The following is a 24,130-nucleotide window of genomic DNA, read 5'->3' on the forward strand; positions in this document are numbered from 1 at the left end:
CCCATAAGGTATCTGCCTCGGGGATTTTATGATGTTCAGCAAGTAAAACAGAATTCATGTAGCAAATAAGGATTTTGTGCATAGAAGCTTGTCTTATTTGATTTAGTGCTCTGAGGATGTTTGATGAAAGAGGAAGGAGAGTATAAAAAGCGAATGGACAGTTTCATTGCTAATGCCATTCAATGTCACTCTGAAGAAATCTGCCTCTACCTCTGCCACAAAATTCTTAAGCAATATGAAGTCATTTAACCCAACTTTCCAGAGTTATCACTTGTTATGCGCCCATTTTTGGCTTTGAGCAACTTAGTCTAGTAGAAGGTGTTCCTGCTTGCATTTAAACAACCTACAGTGATCTGTGGAAGCTTTTTGGGTTCCTAATTGAATGGAGTTTAATGTTAATAGAAATTTCTCCTAAATCTTGAGTCCTCTTTGAACACTCAACACTAGCAAGCATCTCCCAACACATTCAGTCCTCCTTTTAATTTACCTAGTCTCCACTTATAACAAAAGCAATAACAGTTCTGTGAAGTTGTAAACCTAGGATTACAAAGTACTCAGAATACATCAACCAGAACAGCACAAGAAAAGCTTAAACTCTGCACTTACTAAACTGATATACATAGTGAGACAGACATCAAACCACATGCAGACTAGTAAGAATTTAAAAAAGGTAATAGCTTAAAACCTATGGAAGAACTTGTTTTTAATCAGACAATAAGACGCAATCATAACACGAAAATAACAAGGCTGAATTAAGTTTATACAGCTCATTCAAATTCAGTTTTCTAAGTTCTAGATGCTTCATTGTGCAATTTTTTTTTTCCATATATGCACTAATACAGCCATTTTTTTCACCAATTTGCCACAGTTTAATCCTGAAGGATACTTCTGTTGTAATGGTATTACTCAGTCTACAATCTGATTGATTTTAGACCTTAAATACTGAATCTTAACACACTTAAATTTTTAATCCTTTAATTTCTCTATTCTGCCAGTAATTGATAAGGACAGTCACACTTAGAAGAGGTCTTAATTTAATCACTCTGGAAATCAATTAGAAGATAAAAACTTCATTATTATCATGACAATTTCTTGATCAAATGCACAAGGCAATCATAATCAATGCATGACTCTTCATGCACTTTTAATCAATATATAATTCAGTAGTTACTCCTTCACCAATTGAAAACACAATACAGGAAGGAATCGAGGAATTCACATCTCATAAGCAGGCATAATTTAAAAGCTCAGTATCAGTCAAATGTAATGTCTCAAGTCACCAAATGAAATAACCCTTTATAGTAATAAAGGCCACATATAGGCCAGAAGGCATTAATTTCACATGAAGTATCTCACTAGTCAAGACAGTTCTAGGCTTCTCCTTGTTGCAGCATTGCTTAAACCTCTCTATAGAAACCAATTACAGAAAGAACAATATTCTTCCTGCACCTATTTACAAACAGCTCCTCAAAAAATTATAGGCAGGTACACAGATAACCTAATAAATAAAAGAGCTTATCATACCAAATGCCCTCATGTCATTTTGAGTATCATCACATAAATTAGGGTCCTTTCTTAAGATGGTTAAGAAGGCAGCTTTTTTTTTAAAAAAAAAAAAAAAAACTTTAATATTTATCAAGATTGTCTCTTAAAACACAATTTGAAAAGTTCAACAACAATAGCATATAAGAATCCCAGAAGAATATTACAATGTGCTGAAGCAGAGGCACAGAAGACCTACAATTGCATCAGCTAATGTAAAGCATTGGAAGCACTCAGTTGTCTTCCACCTGTGTCTGCTGCATCAGGTAACACAGAATTTCCAGAAGCATTCCTATACTCGTTGTAAAAGATGAACATCTTCTGACCTACAATTTTCTATGCTCAAGCTTTAAGTTCCTTCTTTGATCCACGTGACATAGTCTTAGTCTAAATGGGAGTACACGAACCCCACACATTTAAAAATTCCAAGAAATGGCTGGCACTCTTTAATAAACTTCCTGCATTTATGCAGTTTCCCATCTTACAGCTTTTTTAAAAAAAAAAAAAATTAATTTTCAGCAATATTTGTTTACCCAAATCTCTCCCCCACAGCTAATGTGTAAGTACTTCATTCTTACTGAACGAAGGCCAGACTATGTGCTAAAAGAAAAATGATTTATTCCACAGACCCTCTACTGAGTTCCTACATCATAGAATTATAGAATATTTAAGGTTGAAAAAGACTTTTAAGATCATCTAGACCAACTATCCAACTACCACCAATATTTCCCACTATGTCTCTCAGTGCCACACACACACATTTCTTGAATGTCTCCACGGATGGTGATTCCACCACCTCCCTGGGCAGTCTGTGCCAGTGCTCAACCACTCCTTTGGAGAACTGTTTCCTAACATCCAACCTGACCCTCCTCTGGCACCGCTTGAAGTCATTACCTACCCTACCAGAATTTAATTTGGACACAAGAAAGTAAAAGAAACACCAGATATATAGGTATGTTTCATATGTGGAAGCTCATCCGGCATAAAGCTGTTTGGAGTATAAATGGTAACACCGTCAGAATAATTCATTAGCTTGTAAAAGCACAATTTCAGTAACTATACTTATTACCCTTGACTAAACCTTCATGTTTTGAAGTAACTGGAAAAATAATTATTCTTCCAGTTCTTAAGCTAGCCATGCACAGAGAGATTGTCCACTACATTTAAAAATCACATTTGCACAAAATTTAAAGAAAAATATCTAGAGCTCTGACACAAGTGGAAGAGCTGCTGTTTTACAGAGCACAAGTTATGTGATACATCTACAGTAATCAGAAGACCCAGTTCTGTAAATGTTTTGCACAAACAACAGAAACTGTGATCTAGTCTGGCAAAGGGTTTTGGTCTAATTCAAAGCATTCACTAATTCATGCTCTGAAAGTTGACATGCACAAGCAGACAAGTTTGTTTTAATCACAGAACGTCACACAACAAGAAAAAAAAATGTGCTTTGCCATTAAAGACGATGCAAAAAACATGCAACTGTACGCTAAAGCTTGGACTGTGTAGCTGATCTGTTAAACTGAAAAAGAACAGCATGAGAAATTATACAGAAAGAAGAATCTTTCTTTTTTTCTTGTGGTTACAATAAATCGTTTTTAAAATAAAAAAGATGGAAAAAGTAGATACTTGATATTGATAGAAAGCATGTCTGAGCCTAAGAAAACCAGTTCATCTTAGTGGAAATATTACCCCTGTAATACTGGCAAGGTCAGCATCAGCTTGGCTTATTTGCTGCCTATGTCCCTGTTGTGCACGTTAGAAAATGTTTTAAGATGTTTTTTCATAAAGCAGCAGAGTTCACTTTGTTGTAGTGGATCATTCCTTTCTCTCCAGACACAACCCCTCACTCCCTGACTTTCATGGGATTTGGAAGGAAGGAAGAAAGGAATGTACATTTCAAGATGCAACTGTGAATTCACATGAAGTACTAAATCCTAGTTAAAATGTCTGCACAAATAGTTATGGGGCAAAAAAAGCCTAGCTCCCCTTCTTACTGAAGCCAGTCATTTCATGGCAATATAAGACAATCTTTATCTTACTTTCATCCCCTGAATATCAAGATATCGGTTCAAATTTTGTGAAGAAAATGTAAGAACTTAGCATAAAAATTAAAAGCACGACTAAGGAGAAGTCTGTGACAGCAACCTAGACAGAAAGGTAGCAATAAAATATATGTTTGAAGACCTCTTCTTGCATGCTTTAGTAAAACAGTCTGGAAAATGAGTGACATTATCAAAAGTTACTTGAAATATGAAGTGTGTTCCTCAAGTCAGCTAACACAGTGCTCTATTCCTTTCTCTCAGTATTTGACAGCTGGATGTAAGAATTTCGTTTGTAACACCCCCCAGAAAAACCTCTACTTTCTTCAGTTCAGCATAATGAAATAAAAAAGGATGATACTTATAAAGCTCAGTACATAAGGAAAAAAGCTGATAGAGATACAAATACATAAAGCCAAGCAAAGTAAAAAGTCAATTTATCTTTCCTTTTGCCTGTTCTGTTCAGTTTCTAGGGTAAGGCTGAAGAAAAGAAATGTAATAGCATTTGCCTTAGAGTTGTCCTATAGATTTGGGAAACCAGAAGCTGGTCAGCCTAGCTTTGATCACCAATGACTCCATACAGTATGTCTTCATGGAGGCCATAATTAGCCTCATGACTGGGAAAAGTTAATGTGGATTTACTAGGGACAAATTGTGCCTGAGTAGCCTGATGATTTCCTTCTATGAGGCATGAATTGACTCAACAGGCAAAGGAGAAAGTAACCAGAGTTATATGTCTTGGTGTTAGCAAGGACTTCAACATACTTTCAGACATTAGGCTGCTTGGAGAAAGAAATGGAGTATACAGGCAGACTATAAAAGTAGGTTTAAAAAAAAAGGCTGAACACTAGGACTCAAGGCCTGTGACAAATGGCACAAAGCTCAGTTGGCAGCATTTCCCAGGGAGTGGTACTAGAACTAATTATGTTTAACAGAATACATTAGAATGAATCCCTGCTGAAGGGAAGGAATGTACTTTCAAAAAGCCTGCATATGAACAAAGAATTGAGGGCTGTAGTTGATACACTGCAATTCAGAAGAATCATGACAGGCTGTAGAAATGGGCTGGTGAGAACCTTGTGAAATTCAACATAATTCCCAGATTCACTGGCTTAGTCTGAGTTTATAATAGGATATAGGTTTGGAAAACATTCTTAAAGGTCAAAGAATCAATCCACTTACTCCAAAGCATAATCAATTTTACCCAGGTTATTCCTGAGAGATGTTCATCCAACTATTCTCTAAAATCTCCTGTGCCAGATCTTTATTTCCCACAACCATCTATTCCTTTACTAAACTAGTATTTCACAAAAAAATATTTCTAAGAAGACAATCTCCCTTTCCATATTTTAAGCTTATGAGTCTAGGAGCTTCAATCCTCTCCATTTGCTCAGTTTTCAGCCAATAACATTCTTCACATGGCCTCTGGGATGTTGGAAAAGGACCATTTATTTGGCTACATATGCTAATGAAAATATTTGCGACTTCTACTAATTACAAAATGTTTGTGCAATACTATACGGAATTGAATTTGTTTCACATTACAGCAGAGTTCACTGTGACAAAGAGCTACATGGAGATCAATTTCTGGAATGACCACAGCTATTCTCCACTCTTCTCAGTTCAACGGTAAACAACGTTTGTGCTGCGTTCCATGGCAAACTTATTAAGAATCACCATTTCTGTCAAGATTTTCTCTGACAAATATGAGTACCTGATTCAGAATTTAGCCATAAAAACATTAGCACAGGTGTATTTTTTGTTGGAATACTCATTTTTAAGACCACTTCATGACACTAAAAATGCCATTGTAAAGAGCTCTATGTGTAATGCTGAATATATGAACATCTTACCTCATACAGTTATTTCCTAATCATTGCAGAGCTGAATTTATATCATATAGAGGTTGGCAAGGAGTTTGCACTGCAGGCAAGACATTTCTTTTTAAGCATCCTATTGAAGTAACTTACTTCAGACAACTTGGATTCAAAGCAAGGCCCAACACTAAGGTTTCTTTACAGAAGACTGAATTTTTTAATACATGAATAGCTTCCCTTTCAAAGAAACAGCATCCAAGAGGAACCACATTAAAATAACACTAGTTATTATTAATTCAACAGTTTTGAAAATGCAGAATGAATCCTTCACCCATCGGAAAAAAATACAATACCTATTTTATCGCTAAATAAAGGCTTCCCTTCTGTGTAGATGTACAATTCTAACTCCTGAAAAAATGTTGCTCACAACATTTTGGGCAATGTATGATGTATGCATGAAATATTTGCTTTGCTCTTCTTCCTAGACAGAATATATAATATTACTTATAAAGCCTGCAACAAGGACACCTAATGGTCAATTTATATTAAGTGTTTTATTTGAGAAGTAGTCTAATTTTGAGAGGTCAGAAGGAATCTTCACACACTGATATTTCTACTCTTTAATTTTCATAGACAGTTATCTCCAGCTCATACCAGGACATCCTAGTTTAAATCCAAAGTCTGTTGTTTAGGTTTTGCTTGCTACTGAACAGAAGTTACGTGATTTTTTTGAGCCAAATCAAAGTCCATTTGGGAAGACATCACATTCACATTTTCATCAAATCATATAGGCACCTGTGAGGATATGATTGGTGTTTAGTGGGCAGCATCATGAGTTTAAACCCAGTCTAATGTAATGTAATATAATGTAATGTAATGAAATAAAAAAGGATGGCACAAGTACTGGGCATATTTCTCATTAAAACAATTTCTAATTGTTTATAGGCCTGTGCCTGAAATCAAAGGATGTAATTTGACTTCTCATATTCTTTTGCTGTCTTGTCTGTTTCCTGTGGATGACACTCAGCCCTAACTATGAGATCTTCAACAGCCTTCCTCCACCAAAATTGCAAAGTTTCTCCTTCAGGAGAAAATTTAAACCCACTCAAGGCTTAAAGCAGGTGCAGATAGTAAATCTCCCTCATTACAAAAGAAACAAAACTAACAGGCTTAAAAAAAAAAAAAAAAAAAAAAAAAAAAAAAAAAAAAAAAACTTATACAAAAGTACAGAAGGAGCTGAGCTTCTTTATTTTGTAGCAACTGAGTCACTCTTGCAGAGTGAACAGATGCCCTGAGTTTGATTTCATGTAGCCCAAACTTCACAGTAAGTTTGTTTCACTTATGTATCCAAGAGTTAGCAATTTCCATCCTCTCTTACTAGACCAAAACCTATTTTATCAGTTCAGTCATAGACTCTCCTTTGCAATGGGGAAATCAAAGGAAAAATTCAAGAAGAGATATATGTAATCCATGGCTCTACCTTAGAAAGCTTAGTTGCTGTCCAGAAACTACAAGTTCAGATCTTGCATCCCACATATTCTGGGTTCAATCTGCAATCTTACAGTGGGCTGCTCTTTAGGCCCAGAAGTTCTTTAGCTTTGTAAGAACTTACTCTGCCATCTACTTGCTCAGTAAATTCTGAAAACTAAATGATCTTCTCACCTGTCCTTACAGGCTATCCAGTATACCCACAACACAAAAGACTACAGCAGTTTTTGACAAGATTTTCTAGGAAGTTTAAAAAACAGCAACTCTGTTTCTGTAAGAACACAAAGTATCCACCAGTATATTCAAGAGGGTGCACACCTGCTTTCTCAGCATCCTCTACTTGCCATGAAATAAAAAGATGAACTTGCCTATCTTGCAGAGATATTTATGCATTATGAATCCTGAAGAGAAGATAGTACCTCAAATTAGAGACAAACATCATCCTAAGCAGGACTCAATGGCACAGGTCATCATTCATATGCCTGTTTTTATTCAATCTCTTCACACATCTCCAGTCCTGACCTTCAACCAAACAGCAAAAAGGAATTGAGGAATAACTCTTCATAAATATATTTGTTGCCTAGTTGCTGCTATTCACACAGACACATACACACTATAGCAGTTCAGCATGCTGTTTTCCATTGACTGTATCCAACAATCTCAGTGGACTTACTGTGAGCTTTAGTATATCCTTGCTAGAAAGCAGACGAAGGCCCTAGCTTTCCTGCATGAAAAACGGTACTACAACTCATCCATTCGTTAGCAATGACACCCGGGTTAACATGGTATCATGCTCACTGCCTTAACCTTTAGGTGTTTTGGGTTTTTTTTGGATCTTGCCAATAGACCCAGTCACTAGAAGAATAATACAAGTATAATTTGAATTTAAGATTTTCAGACAATTTACAGTTCTTTAAATTCCAAGTATGTCTTTCTATGCCATATTAAAAATATTTTATATTTCCCTTCACCACTACAGAACCCACCAAACAGAACTATGTCCCTTCAGGATTCCAACAGCTGCATTACACAAGCTGTACCGATAATCACAGAACGGTCAGGGTTGGAAGGGACCTCAAGGATCATGAACCTCCTACCTTCTGTGCCACAGGCAGGGCCACCAACCTCCCCATTTAATTCTAGACCAGGCTGCCCAGGGCCCCACCCAACCTGGCCTTGAACACCTCCAGGGACAGGGCATCCACAACCTCTCTGGGCAGCCTGTGCCAGCACTTCACCTCTCTCTGTAAAGAACTTCCGCCTAACATCCAACCTAAATCCTCCCTCCCTCAATTTAAAACCATTTCCCCTTGTCCTGTAGATGTCTACCCTTTCAAAGAGTTGATTCCCCTCCCACTTATATGCTCCCTTTAGGTACTGAAAGGCTGCAATGAGGTCACCCCGCAGCCTTCTTTTCTCCAGACTGAACAAGCCCAGCTCCCTCAGCCCGTCCTTGTAGGGGAGGTGCTCCAGCCCCCTCATCATCTTTGCAGCTCTCCTCTGGACCCTTGTCTTTCTTGTACTGGGGGCTCCAGACCTGGATGCAGTACTCCAGATGGGGCCTCACAAGAGCAGAGGAGAGGGGGACAATCACCTCCCTGTCTCTGCTGGCCCCATTCTGTTGGAGCCCAGAATACCATTTGCTTTCTAAGCTACAAGGGCACATTGCTGGCTCATGTTAAGCTTTTCATCAGGACTCCCAGGTCCTTTTCTGCAGGGCTGCTCTCAAGGACTGTTCCTTCCAGTCTGTATGGATGCCTGGGATTCCTCCGGCCCAAGATAAAGCAAACCACACAAAATAACTAGGTTATAGAACATTCTGGCCATTTCTAGAGAATCTTTTACATATAAACTCCTTCATTAGGTAGAATGTAAATTTTTTTGTTCAGTTAGGCTGTTAAAAATCAGGCCTAATGGAATACACCAAATAAGAGTTCCTCTGGCAAGGTGTCTTGCAAGCGCAGTCTTTTTACTTCAGCCAGCTTCTAAATGCTGAGAGTGAAGAACTCAATGTTTGTTTTTTGTGTGTGTACTGAATTTAAACACAAGAGTCCTACTAGATCAGCTGGTATCAGATTTCAGAGTTGGTGGAAATCTTCAGATAGAGCACACGTTAGCCATAGCACTTTCACCAAATTTACATCAGGAAAAAGCCACACCAAAACATCTACGATTTCCTATTTTATATAGACAATGAGGTACTACAGAGATATGGTATCCTCACAGGCACATCCAATTGATTAATTCTCCTGTTTTGTCCTTCCTGTAATTGTATTACATTTAATCTGACAAAAAAAAAAAAAAAAAAAAAAAAAAAAAAAAAAAGCAAGACTATTATCACTGATGATTAAGGAACTGTTGCAGAAAGGAAAACAGATCCCACACTTAGGGTACAAATTAAAGCTTTTGGAAACCTTGATTTAAATCTTCCCCACTATGGACTTCCTGCATGCCCTGGGTAGCCCAACTGGGCCCATATTCAGAAAGGTAATTAAGAATCAAACTTTAATTAAAATCAATGGATTGGAGTTCCCAACTGCACACTGAAATCTGGGCCTCACTCTGCATAGTTCAGTTCCTCATCTATAAAACCAGAACAATAGCACTTTGCTGTCTCATGGGAAAGACACAAAGATAAACACTTGAATACTCAAGTCTCCAGGGCAACAGGGACAGATGAATTCCTTAGCTAAAATGAGAACATTAATTGCCCTTTGTCTGGTAGTATTTTGCTAGATTCAACCAGCATTGCTGTCTCTAACATCTTCAAGTGATACTAGTAAGTATTAAAAAATGTTTGCATCTTTAGTGGAATGACATTGTAGATGCCTAAAATTTCTTTTGTAGTCCAAAGGACTACAAAGTTACAGGTGGACAGTTCTGACAGAAGCAATCCTTTCCTTTACCTGACTTCTTTTCATCTAATGCATACTGAGAGCATATCTTCTACCTATCACAAAGCTTTCTCTTCAACTGCAAGAGAAAGATACTGCGTAGGGTAGCCAGTGTTTATTGCCAAACTTCTTTAATAAATTCAGAAAAATTCCCAGATGACACATCTGCCTCTATTACTTGCACCTTGGAGCATATAATCAGCTGGGAAGGCACTGCAGATGACTGCATTTATCAGCAGTGAAAAAACTGATCTATCTTTTTCTGTATTAGCAGTGGGTGATCACAAAAGCACCAAGAAGTACCTATCTTCCGACTGACATATACAAGCTGGCATACTTTAGTGTCAAAAATGTACACAGCTGCATGCACACTAAAGTCATTCCATCCATAAAGTACAATTGCCACCTGCTTATCCTCAGAAGATGGGTAATGAAACAAGGGCCTCAATAATGGAACAAGTGTAGAGAACTCCTCATTCCTCTATCTTTTTTTTCAAAACCCTCCTGCTTTTCATAATTTCCCATCTTTGTTTTAGAAGGGCTAGTGACAATTAAAAAAAAAAGAAGATTTTCACTTCTCAAAAACTGAGTTATCAAGTAGATGAATTATACTTTTCCAGGTACTAAACAGGATGATTTAACTTGAATGTCAGTCTTTCCTGGCAGGTATCTGGACAAACTGCCTGGCTTGTTTTGGTTCTAGCTCATCTTCAGGTACTCAGATCAATAAATCATCTAATAGAAAGATCACAATCCAAACAAATAATAAACTGTGTTAATTCACACAACAGCATTCCAGTTTTAATGGAAACTATATTTAACAGGTTCCAATTTTAATGGAGCTTTAACATCTTCTTTGAATCCATCTTTTCGAACTCTCTCAAACTACCACCTCAAAAACAGTATTGCTCTATTAGATACTAGCTCCTAGTATCAGTCTGAACACTAGACTGAATAAGTGCTTGGGTAGACAAGCACTGGGCTTTCTTGGTCATAGATAGGCATGCTAACTATCCAAGTAGAGCATCTCCCTTTTCCTCAGCACTCATATAGACTTACAAGGAAGATACCAGTGATACCTGTAATTACTCGGCTGGTTAAACTACTTAACTACTCTGCAGTGATGGGACTTACTACAGCTCTGGTGAGAAAAACTGTAGCTCAGTTGGTGTTTAGATCATCGCAATTGATAAAAGGAAAAAAGATAAGATCACTTTTTTTAAAAAAAAAAAAAACAAACTAAATATACAGTAAAAGGTGCAAACTCTGATGTCAGGAAATCTATCTAGCCATTTGGCTGAGGAAAAGAGCCCAACAGCTGCTCCCATAGACTCCTGCACAGGGGCAGGTTTTGCAAGTCAACATGGTGTCAAATATTTAACTAACGCATTATCACTTGTTATAATTACTCTGCTACCAATCAAGTAAGCACCTAGCAAGAAAATGAAATGGAAATGTTCTTCAACTTCTAATTTTTTTTTAAACATCAGATTCACTGTGTAATCATAGACAGAGAAGGCTATTTGTGTTTTAAACAAAAACTGGATTCTCACACACATACTAGCAAGTACCAAGATACGTGTGATCCAAGAAAATTGACAAGATTATCTGTGATGATCCAGAAAATTAAGATACATCAGCTGCTGAGTTCACTTTAAATCTTTAGGGTTCTTCCCTGTGTCACCAATACTGCATGCTTTTTGCAGCCTTAACTCATAGCAACCAAGTCACAGTACCAGGCTAAGCTGTATCACTGTACAGTAGAGCTTCAATATCATCCGCACGCAGTGGAATACTTGCTGACACTGACATTGAGATTCCTTTAAGGATTTTCCTTTGCTGCTGTAAAGCTAGTATGTATATATATATATGTATACACACACACACACACCCCTCTTACATACCTTTTTAAAAATAAAGAAATAAATCTTCATCTTTGTCATTTCTTCTTATGCTGCTAAAAAGTCATGTTCTGTGCACATCATTGTAATATACTAATGACAGATCACTATAGCACCTCAAACACACAACTGGATTTATCTAGATATTTTTCCCAGAACTGTACTGTTTATATCTTTGATTTACCCATGAAGTGAAGACATTAGCAAAATCTGGGAATCACAGAACATAGGAAAGCTGGTTTGCAAAGATCTGAAAGACCCACTGTTCCAAAATGCATAACTAAACAAAAATAAAGCAGTCCAGAAAAAGCATACTTCTGTCAGATTGGCAGTCTTTTTTCTTGCCTAGACTATAGTAGCAAAACATCACAAATGATTTGAGCACAGGAAAGAGCTCAGGAGTACTCGCACAACCTCAGAAATCCTCAAAAAGATATGAAATTAAACAGGTCTTAGCAAATTCATTGAGAAATTTTGATCCCAGATGCATAAATCAAATCCATCTCATATTTACCACAAGGAAATAAGACATACGCAGCAACACTCACCATCATGTACATCTCCATGCCTAAAGCTAAGGGAACAAATCCCACATGTCCAATAAAGTTTTCTACAGGCTTTTTATGTGACAATCAAAATAGCCCCTACATCACTAACAATCAAATTATGCTTGTAAATTAAAACCCACATATTTTACTGTAGAAATGTTAAAAATAATGACAATGAGTTGTTAAACAAATGCAGAGTATAACATATATTTCTTAAGTGATTTAAATGAATTTACCTGTAAAGTAAGCATTGGCAGGAAGAGTCGAACTAGGAAATCTGTAATAACCATTTCCTGGGAAACGGACTCCTTTTGCTACTTCTGTATCCCATGTAGCTAAAGATGAATCCATCCTTTCCACCTGGTAGGTGGGAGAAGGTCCGTTAAGTTCTTCAGGTTCATTCCAGCTTATCTTCACCATTGTGCTGTTTATTCCTTCAACACGAGGGGCACCAAACTTCCTTGGAGCTGTGCAATAAAATATATTGATATATATATTAAGAAATTATAGGAAAAATAGTTTTATACATAACAGTTTTCCGAAAACATCCAGCTATGTTTTCTAGTCCACTTAAGAACGGATATCCAAAGAAGCTTAATTAGAAAAAAAAAAAAACGAACTCTTAATTTTTAAAAGAATTTGCTTTCAGCTTTCTTGTGCTTCAGGCTTTGGACAATTTCTGTATTTCCCTGCTGACGAGTCTCTTAAGTCATGGTCAATGGAAAGCACCTATCTGTATGACTTTCAGAGTTGGAATTAAACGAGAGACTAAAGGAAAATCCGAATGATAAATTAAGTCTTGCTATATCTCAGCAGTACGGTGTATAACAATACTAATCTTTTATCACTAGATGAACTTACCCAGTCAACAGGACCAGAACAGCTTTGTAAGCTGAATAATGAAGGCCTACAGTATTTTTTTTTTTTTTATGTACATGCATAACCTAATATGAAACTAACATATGTTCAGAAAATTATTTCATTCAAGAAAATGCTTGTCTCTAGACTTCTTTACACCAACACTGGTGTGCAGTAACACTCCATGCAAGACTGTCTCTTTGAGGCTATCAGTATATGCAACTTCATGGTATTACAATGGTCCTCCTAGCAATAAAACCAATGTGCTGATTCTATTATACAACTTGATAGATTTTGTCACTCTATAGCTGAACTATGAACAGAATATATCTTTTTATTTCTTTTAAGTACTGTACAGTAAGCCACTGGAGGGCAGCAAGATCTGTTTGCTTAATGGCATAATGGCCATACAGGTAGAAAGGATTGGTCCAGCACTGAAATAGATGCCATCTGAAGAAGGAGTACAAGAACACTTTATTATCTATAGAACCTCTACCTATCTTTCCTTTTTTCCTCCTCTTATTTCCTTGATAAAGAAAGGGATTCAGACATAGAAAACTTCATTTGTAAGCAAGAAGTGAAATACAATGACAACTTGTAAAAATTATTTGTTCCCATAATGACATAGTAACGAGCAATAAACGCCTCTCAAGAACAATAAAAACTGAATTAAAATATGGGTCTTCAAAATCTGACATTACTTCACAGCACAGCATTGTATATTGTAAGATCTTTAAAGAAAAAGAAATTGCTTCATTTACAAGAAATTAATAACATCCTTTTAAACATTAGTGCATTTCCAGAATCATTTACATATTTTTCATTTTTTCTATTCGCCTGTAGCATGTTGCTATCATTTTTCTTCCTTTCCCCTCCCTTCCCCCAGCTTGATAAATATTCTTCTTGGAGAAAGCAGTGAGTGGGGGAACTGGGAAGCTGCCAGTGACACTATGTGCTGTAAATTCCTGCTTAGGCATCATTTATGACTTCACAATCTAATTAGTATCTCACGCTATGTTAGAAATTTACAATGTCAAAATTGAAGTAATGCAGCGTGAGGTCATAAGCTTTCCTGCATAAGTAGGGCACAGCACTAATGAATTGTGGTATTAATGCACAAGTTTAAATAGAAAACATGTCTTAACAATCAAAACGTCACCTTCGGAAGGATCTGGTGTACGTCAGCATTTTAAATGTGAACATAAGAGGTTGAGCCCTTCAGTTTGACTTCATGACGGTAAAACGGAAATGATAAAATTCATTAGTTCTAAAACACATACAGCTAACGCTCATGACAATAACTAGATCTTCCTTTAAAGCCTAGTATTAATAAATGGCAGATAGTTGGACCATAATTATGGCATCTCTGGTACCCAAACCTGAAGCTTTTATAGGGCTTATGCAATTAACTACTTAAATGCATCGTAACACTTGCTTCTCTGACAGGGAAGTATTGATTTTTTAATCATTTTCAAGTCTCCTCCAGCACAAATAAATGTACTACAGTTACAGTTAATGCACTGTGTACACGCATTAAACACTGGCATGACACAATTTATTATTTTGTGATATATGGAACAGAAGACTACCTTTTAGAAAGTAACATTCTCACTGTAACATTAGTATTTAAACTAGAGCTCATTAACGCTTGAGAATTCTTGTGCATCAAGACAATGGCAGGCTAAGCACAAAAAGTTGCATCAGTTAAAAAAGGAAAACCTGGGGAAAAAAAAAAAAAACAAAACAAAACAGCAACTCAACAACTCTTCACAGGCACAGACGGTACTGAGAATAAATCCGTAGCACTAGTCCAGCATGGTACTAAACACTGAAATTAAAAATATTCAAGACTAAAAGATACACTATATATTTTCCTAAAGGTGTCACTGTGGTACCTGTAGCTACTTTCTGAAAGATGAATCGACTACAGTTTTACCTACTTAATTTTTTTTAGTCACGTTCTGTTAAGACACATCTGTCAAAATAATGAGTGCACTACATTTTAGTGGATTCAAAGTCACATTTTGTGTATTTTAATTATGTAGTTTTAATGTCTTGCTATATAATACATATTTAATATATTATAAAGCTAAAACAGTGTTTAAAAGTCTATGATTGCTGCATGCCATTGTGTAGCACAGGGCACAGAGAAGACCAATAAAGACAGATGGTCCATACAGCTTACGTTGAAGTCATATATCTAAATATAGATGTTGCTACACAGGTCATTACAAATAAGCCTTTCCCATGTGTGCATGCACACACGTGTACACAAAAATGAAGTTGGTAAGTAAAGAGCAGTTAATTTTGTTTTGTTTGAAATAATATCATTTTAGTTTTAGACTCCAAGACAGATGCCAGCATTTCACTCTGAACAGATGGTAATTCCATCTAATAGTGCATCTCTGTATTAGTAAGGTCTGTTGTGTATACAAACAGTAATAAACACTAGGTAAGGATCAAAATAAATTTTAATTGTTGACATTAAATTCTGGCAGACGTGGCTCTAAGGATACAATACTCTTTTCTCAAGTCTGTCAGGTTTACTAATACAACTGCTAAAGTTTTCCCATCCTCTGCCAGATTCTTATCCCAGAAATAACATATTTACCGTATGACTAAATTTAATAGGTTTATGCATGTTTGAATAACTACTACTCAGCATATTGTAGGTAGATATTTGAGGATCTTTCCACAGAACTCTTCACAATTAGCCATTCTGAATCATTCACAGTGGTAACAATACCAACAAGAATGAAATTATTAAAAATCTTCTATTTGCATTAGGAATGCACGGATACAAATTGAAACATAAATTCAAGGACAAAAGCATCAAGCCTGATTTTTATCATCTTGGAGTTTTCCTTGCAGGTGAAATTACCTGCCTAGCTAGTGGTCATCCATTTCATTTCCACTACAGTTCAGAGGACCCTGAGATAGTCATAACATTTCTAACATGATCTTTTATTTCCCTGCTCTTCACAACAGCACCAGCCATTTAAACAGTAATAGTAAAAATAAAAATAATACTTATACCTATGGGACAATATTTTAATTTTTTTCAGAAAATTCTTAAGAGTCTGTTCTGGAATTCTCCCCAAAACAAAAAACCTTACACCCCTAACATCGTCAAAAGAAAGTTTAATAACATGGCTATGCTACAGTCATATTTCTTTAAAATTAGATGTACTACACAGTATTTTTTAAAAATTGTGAAAAATATATTGCTTCCACCATATGGGACAACCAACGACTCACCAACCGATTTAAGATGCAGCATATTGAGCTGACCATATGTTACAGTGCTGTTGAATGGCTGAGTGATTCATGCCCGTCACATTCTAGTATATCAATTAAAGCTCCTTGAAGTCTGCATGATTTGTGTCTCTGTTATTAAACCCTGCTAATTCATCCCACTTACACATCTGTTATAAATCTCTAGGAGTGCTGCATGATTCATGGCAATCTGTGAGCATGGTACAGCAAATTCTTCTCCTTGTAATTAACAGTAAATTGTTTTACTGCCATGCAATGAATTTTTCAGTTATATTGCAAATGAACTCCTAAATGCACGGTTCTTTCCTAAGAACTGACTTATATCATTAGGCAATTAAAAACTATTGCTTTGAACCAAAAGATTTTAATCAATAGAAGTACAACTTAAACATAGCTTAAAACCTTACGAATTTGACATAGAGGAAAAGAACAAACTGAGCTATTTTTGAAGTACGTGTTAGAAGAGGATGAGGGACAAATAACTTTTCAGTCCTTGCTATTTTCCTGAAACTCAAAGAATATTTCAACTACAGCTTGCACACTTGGCAAGACAACTTTGAGCATACACTGTTTATCTCAGAAGTTACCTAAGTCATCTGTCATTACCAAATTTCTCAGATTACTTTACACTTTCCTAATTGTAAAACAGTGTCTTTATTCTTGAAATAAATAATTGGATAATTAGCCAGGCTGAATCATCAGAGGATTCCAATGCTGTTCAAGTGTACTTGTCAAAGGTGAAGCAAATTCATTCCAGCTTTGCCTCTGCAGCTTTCTGAAGAGGCTTTGATTTTTTTTTTCCCGTTACACTCTTGGCAGCAGCCTCAAATTCATGAGTCCATACATCAAGTCAGTAGTTTAACAACAAATGAAATTAAATTCAAAGAAGGGAAACTAATTGAAGGACAGCAACAAAAGTGTTTGGTAATGTGCTTTTTAATATGGCATGCCACATTTGCATGATAATTTTTCCTTTTTAGCATGGAGCAGAAAGTGACTAGCTTAATGAGGGATTATTCAAGACAGGAATGAACAAAATGCATTCATAACTAAGAACAAAGATTGTATTATGAAACGGAAACAGGCAACTGCCGAGAAGTAACTGGATGATTGGTTTATGCATTATGAATAAAAAGGTAGAAAAATATTTATATTAGTATTCACTAATGACTATATATACAAGATTGTTGTAATTAAAATTATAAATTAACATATTAAGAGTGCTTGTTTAATCACTTTGGGTCCTATTCACAATGAAGAGACTTATGTACATGCATGCAAAACAATCTGTGTTTTCAGGCCAGCAGCAAATGGACCTCACATTTCTCTTCTGCAACAAAGGAAAATATACATTACTAATTACCTGTTTAACGTGCATTTGTGATTTTAAAATTGAGGCACAGCATTTTGTAGACAGGCATAAAGAAATGCAATATTGTCATGACAATGGGTTAAGGCTTTTGAAACAGGCTTGCCCTGGAACTTATTCATGAATGGAAAAAAATGGACAAATTACTCAGATTAAAAGGGTAATCAAAAAGAAAATGACATCAAGGAGTGCAAGACAACCCAGAAAGCCCATCAGCATCATTACCCCAGTAAACCCAGAGGCAACTCCAAAGACACCAATACAACTGCTTCAGAAGTCTGCCAAGAAGCCAGATGCAGCTGGTGCTGGAAAAATATCTTCTACAAATTAGTTTCTGAATCCTATAATTGCCATCAAAAGCAAAGGATCGCTAATACAATGTGCTGGGGTAAATGGCAGCAATCACAAAGCCATACTTTGGTGTCTCAAAAAAAAAAAAAAAAAAAAGGTTTTTTAAATGAAGTTGAAAAAAATGAAGAAGGGCAAAGGAAAGACAAACTTAATTACAAGAAATAAGCTCAGTCACACAGCAGTTAATGAAACACAGCTGTATAGATTGTTTAAGGCACACTTTGACAGACATAGAGAAGGGTAGGATAAGCAGTAGTACCGGTCCAAGCACTTGTATGGCTAATTCCATCCTGCTGAAATCTTCTAAATTAATGGGAATAAGAAAGCTTTTATCCACCTATGTATAAATATGATTTGAGACCTGTGAAGCCAACTATACACATATTCACGACTGAACATGCCAAAAAGAGGTTCTGTTATTGTCCTGTCACCTTCTCTTTGTGTACTCAGGATGGGTTAATTCCCTTCTTCCATTTTCTTGATGTACTTAAATTTTTCAACCTATACTGCACTACTTTGAAACACTGATCTATCAATGCTTCTTAACATCTTAGGAGTCTGTTATGAACCAGGAATTTCTGTGCAAATTCTTTTATTGATCACACTTCCTATTTGTTTTCCTGGTTCCATTTGCGTTTGTGAAAGCTTCCATCTAGCTTTATTATAAAATAATTAGTACAAATTCCATTTTGTTTACTCAAACCTCTCCCTCTCCTCACATTCTTCTAGATCAGATGTCACCTTTTACAACCATTTACAAATGATTATGACTGTACTGTACTATGACTGTAGTGGTAAAAGGGAAATTTTTTGTCAATCTGACAGACACAAGCATGCATGGCTGATTTTAACTTTCTTTTTCACTCTCAGCTAAGCTACTCATGAGATATCGCCGATACAGACACCTATACTGAACCATGTTAGAAGGGATCTGCTTGTTAAAATAATTCAGAAGAAATCAATCGATTTAAGTTTACTCCAAAAGACTTCTCACTAAAAGATCAGCATATTGTTACTGCTGCTCCTGTAATCTGCAGAAATCTCTTTATTTTACATTCTACCTCAAAATCTTACAATACTTCCTCAGCCTTTTTGTTTCCAGCAATTTAATGGCATTGTTTCTGTCTGCATATTTGCTGTATTACACCATATAAAAAGCATGTTGCCAGAGAAATTATCCTAACAAACGGACAAAGGTTTAAATTAACTTGAGATTTCTAGGCACTGGCAATTCTGAAAGCAGCTCCTTTACTAGTTTACCTCAAGTGGCCATGCCAAAATTATAGCCATCACAGGACCCATTGATATAAAGGCTCTATATGATAAATTCCATAAATGGAAGGGTTAGAGATGATTTTCCATTCTCCTCCTCAAGATCAGAGGTGAAGAATTAATGTAATTTAGTATAAGCTCTAGTCCAACTTGGAGCACAGTTCCAAGCTCCTGGACTATTATGGTGTGAGGGAACCGTTATGCTGAAGCACATTGCAGCTGAGACTTCCTCCAAAATCACCCTGTGCCAGGGCATGGAGGGTGAGTGGCACACAGCCAGGGAGACGGTCATCATGCCAGGGAGACATTTCTTCATGAACAGCAGCTCCTCAACTGCACTAGAAAGGCAATTTTAATTTCATTTTGCACTGTTCGGTGACATAAATAGCCTATTAATGGACTAAGATTTGATCATCTATTTTTACAAATAACAGGACTGGCTTTTCTTAATCATTTTCCAAGTTCAAACATCCTTTAATCAAATGTCATCACAAAAGTATTTTTAATTTTCTATGAAACTACAAATTTTCAATACTTCCCAAAATTGAACTTGCACACAAAAACTGAAGGTTGTTAAACAAACGAAATGAAAAATGTGAACGTGAAATGTGATAAAACGCCATGTAAAACTTAAATGTTTTACTCTTTAAGTTTGTCAGAATTTAAGACATTGCATTAATATGCTTTACAAAAGGAAACCCATAAAGGACTCTGCTTTCAAGGCCTACCATAGCAAGCAAGAAATGCTACAACTGCAAAACAGCTAACAGATTAGGATGCATTTGTTACTCTATTCTGTATTCTTCTGTCTTACTAATGTGAAAAGTCTCTAAGAATTAACACAACCATGGAGAAGGCAGTCATAAACAAGCTGTCAAGCATAACAAAGCTATCGTTTCTGATTCTTTTTATAAATGTATGAATGCAAAGTTGGATGATTTGTAGTAATAAGGTGTGCCATTTAGGTCACACCTTTGTTTCCATGGTTATCAACTTAGACTGGACCTCTGTTACTTACAGGGCTATGTGCTCTGAAATCAAGTCATACAAGACACTGTAGCTGACCAGCTTGAAACTTTGTGAAGCGTCAGTATGAGGAAACAAATCTTCATATTAACATTTCAGGAAGAGAGAAGACTGACAAAGCAATCTTTGTTCTTAGACACACACAAAAAAAACATACAATGAGTTAAGGAACACAACAGGAGGCATCTTCCCCTTGAAAACAAAAAGTAAAGGCAATTAAACTGAGTAAGACTGAGGGCATAGTGGACATCATATCTCAGTAGCCCACATTCCCCTTCATTTCACGTATATAAACCTAGATATTTACTGACTTCGAGCTACTCATTTCCTTCCTGGCAGCTCCTGTATTTCTTCACTGATTATATGGAGGATCTTTGATGGAATTCAGAAAACCTCAACACAGTCCATGGAGCCTATGAAAACATTCTCCACAGAAATTCAGATTTCTTTCTTACAGGAAACCAAATTTAATAAAACAGATAATTTCAAAGATCATAATCACAACCACCATATGATAGCTACACTAAATACTAAACTGCAGATAGTAATGTTGTGAAAATAACTAGTGCGTTTTAAATGCCTATAAAAAAGCAAACCATAACGTTAAGTAGTCAGCAGGTAGGTCACCAGCATGACCTAACAACTTTTCTGTCAAAAACTTTTTGATGCTTGGACACAAATGTCAACCTCTTCCTCAAAATAAATGCAAGCTTCCTTCCTGTCTGTTCTATATGAATCCTTATTTTATTCTGAATTTGTAGGAAGTTAGTACACTAGAAATTCCCTGATGTGGCTGAAATTAGCTCACAGACAAATTTTTTTTTAAGGTTGCACAGCCACAGGTACGCAACTTAAGTATCACTTTTTTAGGGAAGAATATACATACATACCTGCAAGATATCTTAAATTTCAGGGGTTAAATAAGCATTTTGAAAACAGCAGACCTCCAATTCTGACATACAGATATGCTATATAGCTATGCTAGTCAAGCACAAAAATCATACAACTCTTTCTTTGTGGATTATGCAAGGCATCACATAGTACACATTCCTCATGTCTTGTTATGCAAATGAGACAGATTAAAAATACAGCATCAGAAATGAATGAGCTCCACATGTATGTACAGTTACAGCTTAATGAAACAGGTTAACATATATATCCATATGTATATACAACGTGCAGTTGAGAGTAGTACACATACTCTATTGCCATAATGTACCTCAACTATTTGTTGAAAACATTGTTTTGAATCTGTCAAGATGAACAAATAATAATTAAGAAAGTCACTGTATTAATACAACATCTATTCCTGTCACTCTGCATCAGATTATGATAACATTTAAATGTTATTTCTGAAATCGCATGTCAGATTTGCACTTAGATATAGTTTCCTTACCAGCTGCCAAAGTTTGCCCCATTCCTGGCTCACTGGTAACACAACCAATTTGATTGCAGAGTGTAATAGTGAAGTTGTATGTTCTGTAAGGTTTTAATCCTGTTGCTATATAGGAAAGTTCGTGAGCCTCTGCTATGTGTAAAACCTGCCAAGCAAAGAAATGAGAAGGTAACAACTGGTTAACAATATTAACGAGTAGGAAGGAAAATAAAATATTTGTCTCTGAATTTTTAGATTCTTTCATTTGTATGTGGAAAAGCTTGCAGAGACCAATTGAGGGAAAGGATTATTTTGGAAAATCTTAACAAGCCAGGATTTAAACAACAATACTTCCCATCACACTGTTTTATGAGGTGACAAGACAGGTCCTAAGTGGATAAATGAGGAAACAAAGTTATTGCCTCGTAAAACTGTGTGGTGGTGCAGTTATCACTACAAACTGTACAGCTACAATACTGGTGATGAAGATGACACTACGAAGTGGCAAAATCTGACCAAGTGCAGAATGACGTAGTTAAGAGGCACTGGGAGGAACGGGAATAATCAATGCCTACAAACATTTGAATCTGCTTCATTTGAATTATTTAAGTTATTAGTTATAGGGAAAGTACGTAAGATGTTATATCTTGGATAACTTCTTTATCAGATGATTATTTACATGAAAAATCTTGCTAGCCTGAGATCAGAAGCAATTTACTTTTACAACTGTTGACTCAGTAGATAATTGTAAGGTAAAATAATGTAATCCCCATTTTATAGACTAACAAGCTGAGGCCAATCTGTGGTAACACTGAAAGCTGAAATTCGGTTCTGAGCTAGGAAGTACAATATCAGAGCATCAGTTCCACTCCTACACTCTCATCATATAAAATGTTTCTTTGCCCAATCCTCAGCTTTTAGCTTACGATTACTGCTGTGGTATTTGCTTTCCAAACCTAGTCACTCAAAAATAATATCATTTTAAAACCATTTGTTCAGCTATTATAAATTTGTTTCTCTGCTATTTTAGGTTTCCCCAAAGACTTTCCCCCTTTTTTTTTTTTTTATGCAGAGACCCAGAAAGTTACCTTTTTTAATGTAAGAATGGTCTCCTCAAAACAGTGTCTTTAAGCATGTTAGCAAATGTAGCAATATAAAAAATATCTGTTTGCAAAGATCAAGGTGAATGTTGCTCAGACGGATCCCTCAATTTTGAATCATAATCACTGGTGAAAACAGATCATCTCAGGAATATAACTTTAAACCCAGGAGTAATGTATAATATTACAAAGCAGTCAAGATAAATTGAGAGGTGAAAAACTTGCATCAATGTATGTATCTAAAAATCAGGAAAATAAATCAGGCAAACACCAAGGAGGATGTCAAACTTAATCATTTCTCTTGTTACCATATACTAAAAAACTTACGGTAAAATCATACCTGGGAAAATGTTGGCAAGAACCTTTGCTCAGTCATCAAACTGATGCTGTATCCCACCACTTCTCCTCTTGATAAATTATCTTCAGGTTTTTTCCACGATACATTGAGGGAATATGGGGAAAGAGGGAATACTGATGGAGATGGCATAAACACCGGGGCTGAAATACAATAACATCTATAAAAGAATGCAGATTGTAATGCAACACTTCACATAGTATTTGTAAAACATCATTTCAGGCAGTCTTTTCCAATCAAATCCCTTTTTAACCACATTTTTGAGTCTAACTGGAATTTTCTTATTATTTTAATAGACATTAAAAGTACATCATTCCCCTCTTTTCCGCTCTGGTCACAGATGCAGAAGAAAACTCTGCCTACGTCTTCAAAGAAACACTAATAGACACAAGTCCGAAACCCTTCAGCAGGAAAGTAAGTACACAGAGATGAAAAAGTCTTGAACAAAAAACTTCATGCAACCTGGGAAAAAACCGATAAAAGCAAAAAGTGTTCAATACTTCAGCATCTTAAAAGCTATTTTGTTTGCTAGGCCAGTTTGAAATTAACGTGTCTCTCACTTCCTACAAAACAGTTCCCTTGTCTTCCATAGCTGAATCTGTAAAAGGATTGTTTGCACTGCAGTTAAATCCCCACCTGATTACTTTGTAATAATAGGATACCAACTCGCAGCGCTTCTGTTATGTACAAACAACCACACTAATGGACCTCTTCCCAAACACAATTTAACACTTTTATAACATATAGTATTTAAGAACAGATAAGCACAAGATTCATTCCAAAAGGGGAATTAGTTTAGCCAACTCTTTTTCAGGAGCAAATGACTGAGGACATGATTTTCACACTTTCGGCAAACAAAAGCAACAATCATGTAATGGAGATACTTAATTGCAAAAAGACTAAAAAGGTTAGATTT

The 24,130-nt window shown here is 36.1% G+C and overlaps 1 protein-coding gene across 1 annotated transcript in view; it reads right to left on the reverse strand.

Moving 5' to 3' along the window:
• Positions 1-24,130, reverse strand: part of USH2A (usherin) — a 394,411-nt gene that overhangs the window by 267,924 nt on the left and 102,357 nt on the right. Inside the window, exons 21-23 of the mRNA XM_042878308.1 lie at positions 23,200-23,357; positions 21,781-21,925; positions 12,469-12,699 (exon numbers count right to left, since the gene is read on the reverse strand). Coding sequence (XP_042734242.1) covers positions 12,469-12,699; positions 21,781-21,925; positions 23,200-23,357 — 534 coding nt within the window. The remainder of the gene's footprint in view (positions 1-12,468; positions 12,700-21,780; positions 21,926-23,199; positions 23,358-24,130) is intronic.

Source organism: Lagopus leucura, unplaced genomic scaffold, assembly GCF_019238085.1.
Source record: "Lagopus leucura isolate 7727_CA_CO unplaced genomic scaffold, USGS_WTPT01 Super-Scaffold_73, whole genome shotgun sequence".
In the NCBI taxonomy this organism is placed as follows: domain Eukaryota; kingdom Metazoa; phylum Chordata; class Aves; order Galliformes; family Phasianidae; genus Lagopus; species Lagopus leucura.